The sequence below is a fragment of the Marmota flaviventris genome, chromosome 8, assembly GCF_047511675.1.
Source record: "Marmota flaviventris isolate mMarFla1 chromosome 8, mMarFla1.hap1, whole genome shotgun sequence".
NCBI lineage: Eukaryota > Metazoa > Chordata > Mammalia > Rodentia > Sciuridae > Marmota > Marmota flaviventris.
Window position 1 is genome coordinate 53,916,581 of NC_092505.1, and position 20,432 is coordinate 53,937,012.

The 20,432-nt window shown below is 35.3% G+C and overlaps 1 protein-coding gene and 1 non-coding gene across 2 annotated transcripts in view; both read right to left on the bottom strand.

Annotated features, from left to right (window-relative positions):
* Positions 1-20,432, bottom strand: part of Snx4 (sorting nexin 4) — a 65,733-nt gene that overhangs the window by 22,588 nt on the left and 22,713 nt on the right. The window contains exons 5-7 of the mRNA XM_027936136.2: positions 16,434-16,481; positions 10,844-10,899; positions 3,006-3,078 (exon numbers count right to left, since the gene is read on the bottom strand). Of these exons, the coding sequence (XP_027791937.1) occupies positions 3,006-3,078; positions 10,844-10,899; positions 16,434-16,481 (177 nt within the window). The remainder of the gene's footprint in view (positions 1-3,005; positions 3,079-10,843; positions 10,900-16,433; positions 16,482-20,432) is intronic.
* Positions 14,943-15,049, bottom strand: LOC114093417 (U6 spliceosomal RNA). The gene has a single exon (XR_003582899.1). It is a non-coding gene; the product is annotated as a U6 spliceosomal RNA (small nuclear RNA).

Here is a 20,432-nt window from a genome sequence, read left to right on the forward strand (position 1 = left end):
AAAATTTATTTATTTATTTATTTATGCATTGCAATTCTTAATACACCTTTATACCACAATTTATCATATCTCTGATAAGGTATGTTGACCCAAAATTCGCATCTTCATATATGTATTTTGTATAATGATGAGAGTCTCCTTTCACCATCCATGCTATTCCCCTTCTCCCTCCTTTTCCCTCCCACCCCTATTCCTTATCTAGAGGTAATCTTCCTCACTTGCTCTCTCTCCCAAGATTATGAAATTTAAAGACTCCTGATACCTGCTGCCAAAACGGTTTCCAAAAGAGCTGTAACACTTTATATTTCCATCATCAGGAAGCATTTCAAAACATTAGATATTACCTTCTTTATAATTGGCTAAAAAGTAACATTAAATAGTATCTCAATGATTGTATCTTAAATTATGAAAATATTAGCAAAGTTAAACATCTCCCTCCCTTTTAAATTTGATTTCCCCTAAAGAGGTAGCACAGGGTAGCAAGAAATAAAAAACCTGGAGTCAGCCATATGCAAGTTCAACTTTGGAGAGTTTATTACAATACTCCAAGCCTCTGTATTTTATCTTCCTTTATGAGATGTGGAAATGACCTTCATCATTGACTTTATAAAGCTTAAATAATGTTTGTCAGGTTCTGGCAACAAGCAGATGACTCAATAGGTGTGAGTTCTCTTCTCTTATGCTACTTCAATTCACATCCTTGGTCAATATATTATTTGTCTAAATTCTGGTTCCATATGTATATTTACTGTGAGATATTGGGCAAGTTATTTAACTTCATTTGCCTCTTTCCTAATCTGTAAAATGGGAATAATAACAGTACTACCTTCCAAGGACTATTGGGAGAATTAAGTAAGGATATTATTATGCTTGAGTACCATGGCTTACGTACACAGTGATAAATGTTAGATATTGGTATTATTGTCCTTTTACTTTAGTTCATAAAGCACAGTTCTGACTTTTGCCTCCCAATTCTGTAAGGCATGTATTCAGGTAGCAAAAATTTAGTAGCTGCTATGCACCAGGCAGGTTTTATTCTCATTTTCCAGCAATGAGAACAAACTCTCAAAGGTTACTGGATTTGCCTACGGATACAGTAAATGGCAAAGACCAGTTTCAAATTCAGACCTTCTTAGTTCACGGTCAACTGACCTTTCTGGTTGTTCTATTTTGACTTCTTAAATATTTAACTCTGATCTATCTGTAACATATTTTTACCTGAGTTTCAAAAGATTTCTTGACCAAAAAAAGTAGTCAATAATTCTATTTTCTCTTCATCTATTACTAATTCATCTTCTATCTCATATACCATCAACACCTTCTTCTACACTTGACACTATGGCTCTTATGAAAAGGTCCTGGTGGTGCTTTCTGAATGGTGTGCAAGCTTCTGTCAGTGAAGGGCATTAATGTCCGTTTTTAACTTCATGTCATTTTTCTCTTATTGTCCATGTCTAAAAGTCCTTTCTCCAAATTTTGGAATACTGTGTTAAAACCTAAGCTATTTGGAAGGCATCATGTATTTTTCATTGATATTTCTCTCACTTATTAAAAAATCAAGTGCTGCCTTTCCTCTCAAGATCTCACACTGTCTTTCATGTCAATAGTTTCTGAAGCATGTTTTCTTAAAGTATAGGATAAATATATAAACCCAGAATTCTCTTACTTGCCTATTACAAACTCCTTGTGACAAAGTCACTTTGAAGGATCATATCACATATATATGACCAACCAGATCCTCTTGGTTAGTTAAAATTAAATATTTAAAAGCAACTTATTACTTTTTTTAGATCACATAAAATTGTCAGCCTACACATTTATATATTCATTCAGTATATTTTAAGTCTATGTGTCAGACAATATTCCAGGGATTTAGCAGTAAGAAAACAAAGTATCGGCTCTTATGGAATTCAAATACATTAGTGGGGAAAATCATTAACGATCATTAAAGTAATACAATGTCAGACAGTGTTGCCACAAGGACAATAGCAATAATAGAATGACAAGGAAATGATACTCTAAATGTTTTAACATTTGATCAGCCAATATGAGGATCTTCGGAAAGATATTCTGCCTTTAGTTTATTTTTCTATACTATTACAGAAACCTTTAAACATACAGAAAGTACAGAGTACAAAAGGATATAACTCCATTTCTCATAGAGAACAAAAGAATTTTCCTCCACTTTCTAACACTCAGCTTCAACAATTATGATATATATGATCAATCTAGTTTCATCTAAAAGTGCCCCCAACTCTCCACTCGTGAATCATCAGTGGACTCTGGTAAAGTAAATCCCAGACAATACATTTCATCTGAAGGGGAGTATAATCAGCACAGGATGACATCCTAGATCTGGTAACCACCCAGTCTCTTTCAAAGCCACTGACAGAATGAAGTTCTAAGATACCCTCTAGGTTACCCTAAGGACAAGAATGGATGACATAACATTTTCCAGGCATTTTAAAATACTGAAAAGCATTCTTCCCCATGTCTACTATAACCAAACTATATGGCTAAATACAATGATTATTCCTTAATTTCTAGTTTCTTTGTCATGGCGAACTACTGTCCCAATAAATGTATTTAGTAGAATTTAAGAGCCCAGACACAGGATAGTCTAACATCCATAAACTATTATATATATAAACCATATATATACTAGCCCTGACCTTCAAGAGGGGGGAAAAATACCTGGAAGCATAATTATATTATTATATATACATCTAAAATTCTACACTTAATTATATTCAACATGCACTGAAATGACAGGCCTTTTGACAAGATGTCAAAACAACTATACTATTCGAGGGCTGAAATTCTTCAAGTTGTTAATGACAGAAAACATTTTGCATTTCTTTAAAAAATGCAGCTTGCATAATGAATATACTACATAGGAATGTAAAAATCAGTTATTCATCAGAAATACCACCTATAACTTAAAAGATGATGATTAAATGACAAGGATCTTCCTTATAAATGGAAAAAGCTCTAGGTCCACTTACAGCTCTGACTCGAAGAAGATGTGAGATGACCGACTGTAGTTCATCACTGTAGTGTTTCAGTTCAGTAAATCTCCTAAAACAGGAAATAAATAAAACATCATTCTTCTCATGAAAACAAGCAGTCTAAGGCTGAAATATAAAATGGCAGTTCCTAAGAATAATAAAACTGGTTCTATATAACCATATATATACTAGCCCTGAACACTTACATAATAATATAAATACAAAAACTCTACAGTTAAATAACACTTTCTTTTGACAGTTTGAAAGCCAAGAAAAGATGCCATACTTTAGAATTTACATCAAGGGGTTGAGATTAAATTCGTCAGTAGAAAAAATAACTTAAAAAAAAAAAAGCAAAATATTTATGGTGATTAAAAAAAAAAAATCTTAAGACTTAACCATAGGGACTGGGGTTGTAGCTCAGTGGTAGAGCACTTGCCTGGCATGAGAGAGGCACTGGGTTCAATCCCCAGCACCACATAAAAAATAAATAAATAAAATAAAATAAAGGTATTGTGTCCGTCTACGACTAAAAAAAATTTGAAAAAAAGATAAGTAACCATAAATTGTGGTCTCTAATATCAAGCTTAAAATGCTTCTCAGTAACCCTTGTTTCCTTATTCTATTATCAGACATTCTCCATAAAGATCTGAAACTCTTTGATATACCACTTGTCACTTTCCAAACAACCAAGCTTCATAGATAAACTAGACATCATCAGATGGAACAGCTCCCACCTTCACCTCCTGCCAACTTTTTGAGAAAACTTTCTCAAATCTACATCAATTTTTCCTTTCATCTAGAATCTCTTCCTATCCTGCACTTGAGATTCTACTTCAGCTTGAAACAGGAAATGTTCCTATTTCCCAACTTCCTCTCTCTAGCACCGCTTTCTTCTCCTTAGCATGCCAATTAACTCAGATCTTCTTGGATTAAAATAAACACACACTCCTTGACCACACACCCAACTATTAACACCCTCTCAACATACACTGCTTTCTAGGTGAACTCTCAGCAAGCATCTCCCTAGCAATAACCACTACTTCCCTTCCCATTTACTTCTTGGTCTGTTAGAATATGGCTTTTCCGGGCTGGGGATGTGGCTCAAGCGGTAGCGCGCTCGCCTGGCATGTGTGCGGCCCAGGTTCGATCCTCAGCACCACATACAAACAAAGATGTTGTGTCCGCCGAAAACTAAAAAATAAATATTAAAAAAAAAAAACTCTCTCTCTCTGTCTCTCTCACTCTCTCTTTAAAAAAAAAAAAAAGAATATGGCTTTTCCCTTTAAAACTATAATATTCTTCACAAAGTCAACATGTATTGTCATGTTGTCAAAATTCAATGAAGCATTTCAGTCCCCTCTTACTTGATTCTCTTGGTCATATAACAACTGATATTACCTTCATCTTGAAAATTTGTTCCCTTGACAGCATTGCCATTTCCTCATGATTTTCCTCTTACTCCTGAAGTTTTTACTGTAGTACTCACTCTCTTTCACCCCTCTCTAACATCTTCAACTTCAGTGTGTGAAGAATTTCTAAAATGTATCTAAATTTATGTTGAGGTATTTTAGTTGGAGTGAGTATTACAACTGTACACTCAGGACTTGCTCTCACTTAGAGATCTGAGTTTATAACAAACCACCACTGGATTCAGATGCTGGTGACCCCTTATTTTGGAAAACACCCTTATGGTGTTGGCATTCTTTAGGGTCAAGCGCTAGGTTCTTAGCCATCTTCCACTCAATCTTTCAATCTACATATTTTTTTACATGACTTGTAATTCACTATGATCAACATACTGTTATATTCCAATTTCTTTTTTTAAAAAAACTTTATTTATTAGTTTATCTTTTTATGTGGTGCTGAGGATCGAACCTAGTGCCTCACACATGCTAGGCAAGGGCTCTACCACTGAGCCACAACCCCAACCACTAAATTCTAATTTCTATCTCCAGTCCAAATCTGTCTTCTACACATCTATTAAGCCAATTGATTAGCAGACCTGTTTGTACCTGCTTATACTGCTTATATGTCCAAAGCTCAACCTATTTTTTCCTATATCCTCAACTCTCTTCTATGTTCTAAAAGAGTGAGACCTGGGTTTCTTTCCCTCTGCTTCACCCAGGTTTTTACTAATCACCCAGTCTGTTAATTATACCTCCTAAATACTGTTCAAATCCACTCATATTGCTCTATTTTTTCCTGCCAATAACCTAGATTCAAATTAGCATCATCACTTCTCATCTGGAATTCTCATACTATCCTCCTGATTGGGATCCTAGGCTTCTCATAAACCACTCTGCTTGGATGGTAGTCCTAGAGTCCAAACCTACATACTCCTCCGCCTTTTAGCAGGTTTCTTTCTGCTGCAAAGATCAGCCATGATCCTGAAACAAAGCCCAAACTCCTTAATGTGGCTTTTCACTAACCTTGTGCATACAGTTAACTGTGGTTCATCTAAAAAAAGAGGCAGCCAGCAAAGTTAAGGATATTAGACAACACACTTCCACCACTTTTAACTTCTCTCAAGGCAGTGTACTTCAGCTAAGAAAATAATCCAAGAATAAAAGAGCTAGCAAGTTTGGGATTACAGGCTTGCACTATGGCACCTAGCTACACTTGCTTGCACTATGGCACCTAGTCTCTCTGAAATAGCCAGCTAGCCAGAGAGGGAAGTAACAGCATCATCAAGGGATCATATTGCAAGAAAGTCAGGGTTAAAATGTTGGTGACAGGGATAAAAATGTTGGTGACAGGGATGAAATGTGCATCTTTGGAAAAATCTCTCATTGGGAAATCAGAAGACCTAAAGTGAAAACTGAAAAATCCACTGACTTTAGATAACACTGTGTATTTAAGAAATAAAGGAATGGGCCAGGCACAGCTGCTTGGGGAGGCTCAGACAAAAGGATCCAAAGTTCAAGGCCAGCTCAAGAACTTAGATTTTGTCTCAAAATAAAAGATGAGAAGGGCTGGAGATGTAGCTCAGTGGTAGAGTGACAGACACTGGCCCTAACTCCAATACTGCTAGAAGAAAAAAGGAAAAAGAAATGAATTTCACAGAAAAGAGAGTTTAAGTTCTTTGCCAAAGTCAAAATTTAGCAGTGTCTGCTAGACTCTTCTACCCTAAATGATTAGCTGTTCTCAGAGAAAAATTAAGGAGTAAAAAGCATATATAATAATGTCAAAATGCTGTAATTTCCTTGGAAAGGAAGGAGTTAACAAAGAGTCCAGACTGGGGAGATGATGATATAAAACTTCCCTCCCAAAACACTAAATGTCTAAAATCCCTACCTGTAAGGCATGTAAAAATCAACAAGTAAATGCAGATTCTAGTAAGACTGTAAGTTTGAGGTTGTCTACACTTAATGTACCTCAAAGCCTCAACTAACCTTAGTTTCTCTTCTCTTCAAAACAGTTCCACCACAACTATAGGCTCTATATTTCCCTTTATTCTCCAAAGTCTGCTTTTACTTGCTTGTAGTCATCTCCCCATCTAAGCCTGGACAGGTGTCTCAAACAAATCTCATTCATTACTCAAGATTCACCTTAGAAATAACCTCCATCAAGGCTTTTTCTGAACACCACTCTTCAATTTCAAAGTTAGATGGTATAAATACAGTGCGGAGTCTAACTTGTCTACTTCATATTGCTTTCATATTTTCATATGGCTTTCATTTTTTCCACCCTACTCTACTGAAAGTACATCAAACCATACAGATTTTCTTACACGTCTTTACAACTTATACCATCAACTATTACATAAATCCCCAAAGAAAATGAACTCAATGAATTCTGAAAGTCTGAGTGACTATGAAAAACAATAAATTTGTCAGTCTCCTCCCACTTTTCCAGTTTCTGCACTTCCAGGTCCTGCCTTGCTGCCTATCTGTGGGAGTTCCTAATATGGTACCTTGAACCCCTTGAAAACTCACTAGATAAATTTCTTCCTGTATCCATCCTTCTTGCTCTCAAACTCAGCATAGGAAAGTGATCTATTCTGACAGTTTGAAACTCAAGGAATAAACCAAGCAAATTTTAACCTTAATTATGTTACTGCATGGCCTGGCTTTTTTTCTTTTGTGGTGGTGCTGGGGATTGAACCCAAGGCCTTGTGCATGCTATTTAAGTTTTCTACCACTGAGCTACATCCCCATCCTTTGGCTTTCTTCTAAAAGAAGAAAACTAATTTTATAAATTATTTCATTGGGGTCATATGGATTTTCTTTTATTAATTTTTAGCCAAGAAAAACTGGCAACTAAAGCTATAGTCAATGAAATTTCTACTGGGCATGGTAGCACATGACATGAGAGGTTACACTGCTTCTACAATAAACAGTAGATTTTTAAAACTATGTAAGCTGGGAATGGTGTCACATGCCTGTAATTCTAGCAACTAGGCAGGCTGAGATAGGAGGATCACTAGTTTGTGGCCAGCCTTAGAGATTCTGTGAGGCCCTGAGCAACTTAGTGAGACCCTATCTCAAAATAATAAATGAATAAATAATTAAAGGATGAATGAATACATAAATGGGTTGGGGATGTGGCTTACTGGTTAAGCACTCCTGCCCTGGGTTCAATCCCTGGTACCTAAATAAATAAACTAATTAATTAAACCAAAAAAAAACCTATATAAATGACATGTTACTTCTTTCATCTGGTTTGTCTGTCATCTGGATTTTGTTTTAATGGGTTTAGGTTATTTTCAACACAATATAAGAAACTCTAGAAGTGGACATAAAAATAAAACTTGGCCAGGAGCAGTGGCACATGCCTGTAATTCCAGCAGCTTGGGAGGCTAAGGCAGGAGGATTTTAAGTTCAAAGCCGGCCTCAGCAATGTAGTCAGGCCCTGAACAACTTAGTAAGACACTGTCTCAAAAACTAAAACAGGCTGGGGATGTGGCTCAGTGTTAAGCACCACTTGGTTCAATCCCCAGTACCAAAAACAGAAAAAACAAAAACAAACAAAAAAACTTGGATGCACTTCTTTATGCAATTGATGCAATCCAAGACACTGAGCTCTTAAGTCCACATACAAGTAGAAGGCCCCAGGTTCTCCTTCTCACTTTTCCTAACAATCTTGTTTGCGGAAACACAAACATGCAGGAAACAAGTACTAAAGAATCATTTTGGAAATAACTCTGTGAAACAATCATTCTGGTGTTCTAGATTTTATGAAAGGATAGAATAAAACTGTTTTGAAGACATATACTCTTCTAACAATAGCACCAATGATAATCTACTGTGTCAACTAGACCTAGAAAAGATATCTATATATTAAGAATGGTTATAACAACTACTGGGGTTGTGGTTCAGTGTTGGAGTGATTGCCTAGCATCAGTGAGGCACTGGGTTCAACTGTCAGCACCATATTGAAAAATAAATAAACTAAAGTCATTATATCCAACTACAGCTAAAGATATTTTTTTTAAAAAAGAATGGTTATAACAATAACTGATGTAGACAATTCTCCTATCTAGGATTTGAGGCCAATAAATTTTATTACTAATACACTGATTTTACACTTTAACAATATAGGAGCAAAAACTGCCTTGATAATACTGGTCATATTACATTTAAAATTCTACGTACAAAAGAGTAAAATTTAGCAATTCAGGTAACCTCAAAAAGAGAGAAGGGCTGGGTGCAGTATAGCACGCCTATAATCCCAATGGCTCGGGAGGCTGAGGCTGGAGGATCATGAGTTCAAGGCCAGCCTCAGCAAAAAGTGAGGCTCTAAATAACTCAGTGTAGACCCTGTCTCTAAATAAAATACAAAAAATAGGGCTGGGAATGTGGCTCAGTGGTCGAGTGCCTCAGAATTCAATCCCTGAAACACCCCCCAAAAAAAGAGAGAGACAGAAGGGATTGGGGTTATGGCTCAGTGGTAGAGCACTTGCCTAGCACATGTGAAGCACTGGGTTCGATCCTCAGCACCTCATAAAAAATAAACCATTAAAGTTTAGAAAATACTAATCAAAATATTAATATTATACTAACAAACAAGAAATAATATCAGCTACATGATTTTCTAATGAATGTACATCCACCAAACGTAGCTTAAGTTTTCCAAAACTTTTTTTTTTTGGGGGGGGGGGTGATTTATAATTTTAGTTCTTCGTTAAGAGGATACTTCTTATATACCATGCAAGTATTAAAAACTTCAGGGAACATTAAATGCATATTATTAAATCAAATAGGTCAATTTCAAATATGACATAAACATGCTGAAAAACAAAAATTATGAAAACTGTAAAAAGATCAATGGAGGCTCATGCTAGAGAAATAAAAGGAAGAACAGGGGTTGCACAGAGAATTTTCAAGACAATAAAACTATTTTGTATGATACTATAGTAGTGTCATCCCAAACTCCTAAAATGTATAACAGCAAATATACAACAGCAAATGTGAATCTTCACGTAAATGATGACTTCCAGTAATAATGCTGTGTCAATGTAGATTCATTTACTGTAATAAACATAGTTCTCTGGTGAGGGGGAGGTGCTGAGGATGTGCTTTCTGCTCAATTTTGCTGTAAATCTAAAATTGTTCTAAAAAATAAAAGTTTTATTAATTATTATTTTATTTATTTATTTATTTTTGGTACTGGGGATTAAACGCAGAGGCACTTAATCACTGAGCCACATCCCCAGCCCTATTTTGTATTTTATTAGAGACAAGGTCTCACTGAGTTGCTCAGCACCTCACTAAGTTGCTGAGGCTGGCTTTGAACTCACAATCTTCCTGCCTCAGCCTCCACAGTCACTGGGATTACAGGTGTATGCAACAACACAAGTTTTATTTTTAAATAAAGCAAAATAAAACAAAAAAACCTTCAGTGGTTACCACAACTTCCTAGTTACTAAAACTTTAAAAATATTTTTTTTAGGGCAAGAATGTGTAACACTAGAATATGTGATGCCATGAGTTCAAACCACAGCACTGCAAAAAATAATAATAATATTCATTTATATTTTATATTCAAAATTCATATTAAAAACCAGAGGCATTACTGTTAATGTCATGGTTTATAAAGCTGCATGACATATCATCAAAAAATGCAAAAAGACTTTTGCATATTTTTGATAAGAATTTATACTACAGGGAAATTAAAGCTGAAGGACTCTAAAGAAATTCTAACAGACTTCATAAACTTGGTTGCTGTAAATGGAAAGGCCTCATCTGTCTAGGCGTTTCTAACTGAAAAGCTCCTATAACTGAACCAAACTGCCAGGTAAAGGACCATATAATGAAGATCTTGAAATACCCACAAAATTTAGAGAATGAGCCAAACCAAAACCAAATCTAGGTCTTATCCTAAGAAGTCATTTCTGAATACACTGATTTCCTTTAATGTAGGAATACACTTACAAACTGATATTAATAAAGTCAAGTATTTATCAAATGAAAATCTGCATAAAATTATGCTAAAATGCATTTATCTATCAAATTTTCTTGGCATACAGTAGGTATTTTATTTTTAAATATACAACATAATTTTTTAAGCTCTGCATATTTGACAAGCAAAGTCATACAAAGAAAAATTATGAAATTAAAATCACTTTCATCATTTTTTGATACCTTCAACATTTAATAAATCTTTCTAGGAAAAAAGCAGTGGTTTAATTTTTTTAAACTTCAGTTATTTATAAGCTTAAATCCAATTAAGATACCAAATTTCAAAATCAGTTTTAGACTTAAAAAGAAATTTGTGAAGTACCACTAAGAATATTTGGCAAATGAAGTGCATACATTCAGAAATGAAAAATTAAATAGACGGATAGGCACCATTCAAAACAACATTTAATTGTTATTAAAACAAAACCTTACTTGTCTGGGTTTTTCACTCTGAATGTTGCATTAAGCGCTTTTAACCTGGAGTCTGCCTGGAAAAAATAATTTGTTCACTTAATACAATTACATTTCAGGGTATAAAATTCAAACAGTTTTACTTTCCCTTTAGAATTAGATGCTAAATACAGTTTTCTTCATATTAAATGTTGTAAACACATTAAGCATACCTAAAACAACAGCTTGGTAGTTACTTTTGAGAACACTTCAGAAACATAATAAATTAGACTAAGTACATGGTATTCAGTGATTCCAAAGTAAAACAAATGTAAACAATATATTAGTAGGCATACAGCTCTATATGACTACAAATCAGAATAAGTCATGTGAAAAAACTCATTATAGCTTTACACTAAGCCAAGAAAAGAAATGATCTGCATATGTAAAGTAAATAAAACTACCAAGGGTAGTTCTCAGATGGAATACAAAGGAACCTTGGGACTTCACACTATAATCATCAGTATTTAAGGAAAAGAAATACCTGTAATTAAATTAATACTGTAAGACGTAAAACAAGCTAGCGGAAAATATTATAAGACAACATATCTAGCCTGGTGTGGGTGCACATGCCTTTAATCCCAGCCACTTTGGAGGCTGGGGCAGGTGACCACCAAGTTCAAAGTCAGCCTTAGCAATTTAGGGACACTGTCTCAAAATAAATTTGAAAAGGCCCGAGGATGTAGCTCAGTGGTAAAGCACTCCTAGGTACAATCCCCATACCAAAAAACAGACAAAACATCTTTTTCACATCTTTATTTATTTCTAGATTAACTGCTCTCAAAGGAGACAGAGATAAACACTAAATAATAAGTTCATTGCATGAAATGAATTCTTTTTTAGGATTTTTAAAAATTTGTTCTAATTAGTTATACATGACAATATGAAATGTATCCTTAACATCTCCAAATCCTATCCTAAATTCTCACTTTTAAAAAAGAAAGGAAAAAGAAAGTCAAATACTTTTCTGTCCAAGATATAGAAACTACAGCATTCATCGTAAAAGATAGCTGTATTAGGAATCATTTTCAAATTATGGTTTGGTTTTGAAGACCTCAACAGTTTGATAATTTTGTTATTTCAACTTACAACTCACAACTACAAATACTCTCAATTAACAAAACAAATGAAGAAAGCAATTCAAAAATATTATTAGGGCTTCCCAGATTACTTGACTAAGAAAATAAAAACAAATGCAACAAATATGTCACTCAAAAACTCATCCTGCTGGAGCTCCAGACCCCCCAAAATTCACAGCTACCTGAAGAATATAAAATATAACACCGAGCGCAATGGCACATTCCTATAATCCCAGAGGCTCAGGATGCTAAGGCTGGAGGATCACCAGTTAAAAGCCAGTCTCAGCAATAGTGAGGTGCTAAGCAACTCAATGAGAACCTGTCTCTAAATAAAATACAAAATAGGCCTGGGTCTGTGGTTGAGTCCCCTGAGTTCAAGCCCAACTACCCGCTGCCCCCCCGCAAAAAAGAATATAAATATTTGGTGTGATTCAGAATGATCTCATTTTCCCAGAAATAGAGCTTTCCCTTACCAATCCTTTTTGCATGCATTAATTACATAAAGAATAAGCAAAAAGAGAGGAAATAACAGGGACTGTAATTAAGAAGGTCTTTAAGTCAAATAAGCCTAAACTTGGATTTAGGTTTCATCACTTATAATCATGTGACACTAGGGAAGTCACCTTCTAGAGTTCCTCATCCAAAAAATGGGAATACTGAATAACTTCAAAGGTACTAAGGCAATACTGAGCAAAATAAAATACAGTATCAGCCTATATGCTTATAAAACCAGCATACATGCTTACTATGTGCTAAGTACTGTATTAAACACATAGTAAGTATATATGCTGATGATATTCAGGTAAAAACTTTCTGAAAAGTTTTTTTTTTTTTTTTTAAACCATTTTAGATAGTTTTTCTAAAATTATTGGCTGAGGGTATAGCTCAGTGCCAGAGTACACACTTTGTATATTCAAGGACTCAGATTTGCTCCCTAGCACCAAAATATTTTAAAAATTACTCACAAAATAAAAGCATGTTCCTAAAAAGTCTTTTCAATCACCTTAGAGCAAGAGTTGCCAAGTTTTAGACCAACAAGAATCAGTATGTATGGGATAAAACTCAGGATTGACTATTTTGAACAAACAATCCCAACAACTGAGAAGCACACAGTGTATTAACAGTACAATTAACTGAATTAACAGTACAAAGCAAGCATAATTTCACTTTTTCTTGAGGCCTATAAACAACTACTAGCAAACCCATTTTTCATGCACTGAGACCCTGGAGGCTAAAATGATATGTGAAGATTTGGCCTCATGCCCAATGTACCTACACTGTGCATCTGACCCTCGTACACTTGTTACCTCCTTTTCTGGTATCAGACTCAGTTGTCATTGTCACTATTGTCACAATGTGCTCATCTTCACTATTACTTAACTTTAGTAAATTTTCTGCCAAAATATTTGTAGTCTGTAAAATAGCCCAATCTATCTGAACTATAATAAAATAAGTAAATTCTGAGAGAACCAAAGTATTTCTAAAAGCATGGAAGTAAGCTATGTTACACCCATTTGAATATTCAAAAAAGTCAGATTTGCTTAAATATTGGCTTCCAATTGTGATTAAATTGTCATCAAACACATGATCTCCAGATAAGGAAAACATGACTTTACATCTATATATACACATACACCTACGTATGTACAGGGAGAACCTCATTTGTATGAATGCATGTACATATTCATGTATGTGAGGTTGCCCCTAAAGAGCCCATGTCCTTGATGGAAGAAGAAAAGACGTCAGAAATGTCCATAACAAAATAAGGAATAGAAGACGACAGGTGGGTTTCTGAATTCTCTCCATAAAGGTTATTTCTAGTCTTTACTTCATTGAAAGACTGACTTTATGAATTATTAATACTATATATTAAGCACTACCTTTCAAATACTTTAAACCCAAAGGTCTAAACCATACCCAAGCTTTAAACCACAGGTTACCCAAATAGAAAACATTATATCAAAATATTTAAACAGCAAGCACACATAAGATTCATGGCACGCTATGTAAATAGTACAGTCTATAATAATAGAGAAATTCAGGTATTTTTCCAAGGTCTCCAAAGTTACAACCAAACACTGGGTTCAAGGACAAACCACAGATAATTAAGAGACTAAACTGGTGACAAATCAATGACTAAATTTTAAAATTTTGTATTATATAAAGGCAATTCATCAAAACAACTGTATTTTAGGTTTTTTACACTTTTTATTAGTTTCTAACATATCTTGGATTATTTTTCAGAAGACACTATTAAATTAAAGAATGATTTTCTAAGTTTCAAGTTATTTCAAGTCCTTGCCTAAACTAAATTCCATCACTCCCTCTGAGCATTATAAAGTAATGAGTTTCAATCAAGAAAACTGTAATTTTTTAATGTATAACTGCCAACAAAATACTTATAAATTAAAATCTAATCATGCAAAATTAGAAACTTGATTACATTTTCTCTATATGAAAATAATTTTCTAGTTAATTTTGTGCTATTCAACTACCTGTATACCAATGCATAAAGATCTGGGTGGTATTTTTTTAAATGAATGAATATATTTTGTTCTTCTTATGGGATACACTATAATGACTTTTGGTACTACATTATCCTGTGAATAATTTATCAATTTATATGCTATATACAGGTTGAGTATCTTTTTCTGTTTTTTTTTTTTTGCAAGCAGTAGAATTTTATTTAAAAATTTATAACATAAAGCCAGGTATGGTGGTGCATGCCTGTAATCCCAGAGGCTCAGGAAGCTGAGACAGGAGGATCACAAGTTTAAGGCCAGCCTCAGCAACTTAGCAAGGTCCTAAGCAACTAAGCAAAACCTGTCTCAAAACATAAACAGGGATGGGGAGGTGGCTCAGTAGTTAAGCACCCCTGGGTTCAATCCCTGGTACAAAAAAAAAAAAAAAAATTATAACATAGAATATTGCTTCCATAAAATGTAAAGAAACTTATCCAGAATTCGTTGTCAACATTTATACAGTGTCACTTCAATTATATAAAAACCATGGAATGCTTCATGAATTAATATATCATCCTTAGGCAGGGGCCATGCTAATCTTCTCTGTATTATTTCAATTTTAGCATGTATGCTGCCAAAATGAGCATCGGGTTGAATATCTCTTATCTGAAATGCTTGGGACCAAAAGTCTAGATTTTGGAGTTTTTTGAGATGTTGGAATATTTTTCATAGACTACTGGTTGAACATCCCTCATCTCAAAATACAAACTAGCCAAGTGTGGTGACTCACGCCTATAATCCCAGTGGCTTGGGAGGCTGAGGCAGGAGGATTGTGATTCAAAGCCAGCCTCAGCAAAAGCGAGGCACTAAGCAACTCAGTGAGACCCTGTCTCTAAATAAAAATACAAAAGAGGGCTAGGGAGTGGCTCAGTGGTTGAGTGCCCCTGGGTTAAATCCCCAGTACCAAAAAAAATTAATAATAATAATCCAAACTATTCCTAAATCCAAAACATATTGAGTGGGCATCAGTCAAATGGATTTTTTTTTTAAAGAATTTTTTTTTTTAATATTTATTTTTTAGTTTTCGGCGGACACAGCATCTTTGTTTGTATGTAGTGCTGAGGATCGAACCCGGGCCGCACGCATGCCAGGCTAGCGTGCTACCGCTTGAGATACATCCCCAGCCCCTCAAATGGATTTTGAAGCATTTCAGATTTCAGACTACTTTGAATTTCAGATTTTCAGATTACGAATGTGCAATCTGAATTATGTAAATTTATATTATATATCTACTTACCTTAGTAGGTTACAAGAGACAGACTTTTAAAAGCTTTTAACTTACAATAGATTTCTTTGGGGAAAGATTTGGAGAGCAGAGTAGATTAGGGTAGCCATCTCACCACAATACTCCTCAATTTTCAGATAACAATCTCATTTCAAAACATTAATTCTAATGATTAAACTTGAAAAAAACTGTATGAAAACTAAATATGCATTTATCACTTAAGAGATGCTCTTTCAAAATGATACCTATATCGGTTTCAAACTGGCCACCATGTCCCAACTGACAGAAGCAGCATGACCAAAAACTCATCTTTTAGTTTACTCATGTGGAAAAATCCAAGCTAGACTCTTGAGAAGTACCATTCACTGGTAATAGTGATCAATTGTCGGAGGCAGGGGTGCATGTGGAAATGGTCAGGAAAGAGGAAAGAAAAAGATGTAAAAGTATGTTTATACTGTGGGGGAAAAATTTTATAGCCTGTATTTCGATTACTGCTTCAAAATGTTCTTATCTAATAAAATTAAATTAATAAATTTGACCATTATAGTCCAACTAGTAACAAAAATTACATAAATCAAAAGTGAATTGTGGTGTTTTTTTTGAAAAGCTTATCAATGATATTAGATGCAAAGATGATTTCTGACATTTATTCATTCAAAAAATTAACCCAGTACCCATTAAGAGTATAGCATTGTGCTAGAAACTGTAAAGAAATACGGCAAATTACTTCATACAAATATACTTACTTTCAGCTGAAACCCAGTTTCATTCACAGTTTCCTTCCAGTTACCTTCCTAAAAATTAAAGTTAATTTTAGAAACCATTACTGCAAAGCAAAACAATACATAAAAAAAAAAAATCCAAAATAATTCAGTATTATTTTGTTCTTATTTCAAGGGAAATGGTAGAGAAAAGTTTACAAAAACTCTTTCATTATAAAATTAAACATAAGGGACTGGAGTTGTAGCTCAATGGTAGAGCGCTTGCCTAGCATGTGTCAGGCACTGGGTTCGATCCACAGTACCACATAAAACTAAATAAATAAAATAAAGGTATTGTGTCCATCTACAACTAAAACAAAATTTTTTAATTAAACATATAGTTCAGATTTCAAAAGATAAAACAGAATTTGGACCCAAGATTTTAGAGATTAGGGCTTCAAAAACTGATGACTAATTTTGATATCATTTAAGTGATACCAAAAGTATATCTTCAATTAAGTATAAAAATGCTAACCAAGCTGGGCATAGTGGCACACGCCTGTAATCCCAGCGGCTGGGGAGGCTGAGAGAGGAGAATCTCGAGTTCAAAGCCAGCCTCAGCAATCACAAGACACTAAGCAACTCAGTGAGACCCTGTCACTAAATAAAATACAAAAATAGGGCTGGGATGTGGCTCAGTGATTGAGTATCCGTGAGTTCATTCCCTGGTGCAAAAAAAAAAAAAAAAAAAGCTAACCAAAAAAATACTGCAATTGAATAATAAACAATTCAATAAATCCAAACCCAACCCAATAAATTGCACATAAAAAACCTGCTCCAAAAACATCCTTAAAAATAAGCATTATAACCATATACTTTGTATACAACCAGAGATATGAAAAATTGTGCTCTTTATGTGTAATATGAATTGTAATGCATTCTGTTGTCATTTATTTCTAAAAATCAAATAAAAATTGGGGAAAAAATAAGCATTATAATCAAGTGTGGTGTCTCAAACCTTTTTTTTCCCAGTGATTCTGAAGGCTGAGAGAGGAGGACTGCGTTTGAATTTAGCCTCAGCAAATTTATTGAGACCCCAAGCAACTTAGGAAAATTCTGTTTCAAAATAAACAATAACAAGAGCTGGCTCACGCCTATAATCCTAGTGGCTTAGGCTGCTGAGGCAGGATTGCAGGTTCGAAGCCAGCCTCAGGAACTTACTGAGGCTCTAAACAACTTAGTAAGACCTTGCTTCAAAATAAAAAATAAAAAGGGCTGGCGATGTGGCTCAGTGGTTATGTATCCTTGTGTTTAATACCTCATACCCAAATAAAAAAAAGAGCTGGGGTGTGCCTCAGTGATCAGGCACCCCTGGGTTCCATCCCCAGTACAAATAAATAAATGAATAAATAAGCATTCTAGGTGGTGCACACCTGTAATCTCAGCAACTCGAAAGGCTAACGTGCAGGGGTGTGTGTGTGTGTGTGTGTGTGTGTTCAAGATAGTGGAATAAGAAGGGGTCATGTTCCTGGCTGCTCCATAGTGAAACCAAGAAAGCAAACAGGCAGCTTCCCAGCAAAGTGGGTGAACAACAACAACAAAAAGCAGGGGGACTTTACTGGAATTTAAAACTAGACATTCAAAGCAGACTGGGGACACAGGAAGTTGGATATAATAAAATAAGGAAGAAATCCCTAGAGGCATAGTCGCTGCAGCAACTGAGCCAAAAGCACCAGCCACAGTTGTGGAGGGATAAGGAAATTAAAGGAACCCGCATTTTGGGGAGGCTTGAGGCATGTACAGAGCATTTAGAGATCAAGAGCACTGCCCAGCAAACCTGAAAGATGTGCCGCACAATATCTGTGAGCGGAGAAAGAAGCCACCATCTTTCCAGAAGGAGTGTAGAAGACAAAGGAAGCCACTGCGGGGCTCACACCTGAGAGGGCCCATTCTTGGCAAAACGGAGTTTGGCCCAAAATACAGGCCTGGTAAACATACACTTCACAAAATAGAGTGTGCTTAAGTGACCAAGAGAAAAATCAAACGTGGAGAGAGTTTGACAAAGTGGACAACTGGTTGTGAAAACCTACTTGGCTCTATCCCTCCTTCTCCAATCTGACTGTTCACAGGACCTGCTGAGACAGATGCATCTGGCTGGGAACTTGGAAGGGCAGAGGCAGGAGAGATTCTCTTCTCTGGAGACTGAACTTGAGAGGAAATGTGGGGTCCGCAGGTGATGTAGGGGACTAAAAATTGGGTCCCCCAAAACACAAGTAGAATCCAGGGGAGATCCCTAGGGTACAGTGTTCGAGCGTGGACCTGCAAGTGCTGGGTGCTAGAGGTGCTGATTTAAAATCTCCAGAACAACTGGCAATCAGCAAAGAGCCTGGAACCCACCTAAACCTAAACCCTGCCTCCAGGAACTCCACCTACTGGATTACATCTCTCATTCTAGCAATAAAGAGGGTGGAGCATCAGCTCCAGATTATCCCACCTAAAACTGCTGACAAGAGAAGCTGAAAATCTTTTGAACTCCAATGGAAAGAATTTTTTAAATTTTCATCAAGATCTTTTTTTTTTTTTTTTTAATTCTTTTTCTGTTTAATTGTGACCTTAATGGTACATGGACATTTATACATATTCATATTTGGCTTTTTTTCCCCTCACTTCTAGCATTTTTGAAGCCAGCAATTTTTCATGGATTGGTTTTTTGTGAACCAGGACATTTGATTAGTATATTTTAGTTTTGTTTTATATTATTTTTATTTTCAATTTTTAAAAAAACATTTTACTTTATGTTTTTTTCTCCTGTTTCCCTTGATTCTCTTTTCCTCTGTTATCAGCCAATATCTATTGTTCTCCTTCACTCTTCCTTTAATTTTTTACTTCTTCTTCTCTCTTCCTCATAATCATCACATCCTATATCACTTCTGTCCTTTTCCCTGTTCACCATTTGAAATTATAAACCCTTTTGCAAATTCGCTGTTTTTATGGTAGGCAATAGCTGTTCATCATTTCTGTTTATTGTGATAATTAACATTGTAGATGTCATAGCAGGAATTATTTGGTTTAATGCTGTATATTGTTTGCATTGGTTGTTGTTATCATTTGTCTCCCCCTAAATGGTGAGGTACTGGAAACCTTTAGGGACATTATAAGTCCACAGGGTAGAAACTCTACTGCCTCAGATCCATACTGTTAAAGGGTAGACACACAAAAAACATTAAAAAGCAAGGGAACAAATCACCCCAAACAAGCCAAAATACTCCAGAACAGAATCCATTGACACACAGTGGAAGAAATGTCAGAGAGAGATTAGAATGTACATAGTTAAATTGATCTGCAAAGTAAAGGGCAGAATAAAAAATGAAACCAGAAAGAAACTACAGGAAGTGAAAGATCACTTCAATAAAGAAGCAGAGATGGGGGGCTGGGGATGTGGCTCAAGCAGTAGCGCGCTAGCCTGGCATGCGTGCGGCCCGGGTTCGATCCTCAGCACCACATACAAACAAAGATGTTGTGTCCGCCGAAAAACTAAAAAATAAATATTAAAATTCTCTCTCTCTCTCTCTCTCTCTCTCTCTCTAAAAAAAAAAGAAGAAGCAGAGATGGGGTGGGGGATGGGGGCAGAAATCCTTGAAATGAAGGAAACAATAGATCAAATTAAAAATTCAATAGAAAGCATTATAAACAGACTAGACCACTTGGAAGACAGAACCTCAGGCAATGAAGACAAAACATAAAATCTTGAAAACAGAGTTGACCATGGAGAGATAGATGTTAAGAAATCATGAATAGAACTTTCAAGAACTACAGGATAACATCAAAAGACCAAATTTGAGATTTATTGAGATAGATGAAGATGTGGAGATATAAACCAAAGGAATGCACAAATCTTTTCAATGAAAAAATATCAGAAAAATTTCCCAAACCTAAAGAATGAATAGAAAATCAAATACAAGAGGCTTACAGGACCCAAACCAAGCCATGTTATAATAAAAATGCCTAGCATACAGAATAAGGATAGAATTTTAAAGGCTACAA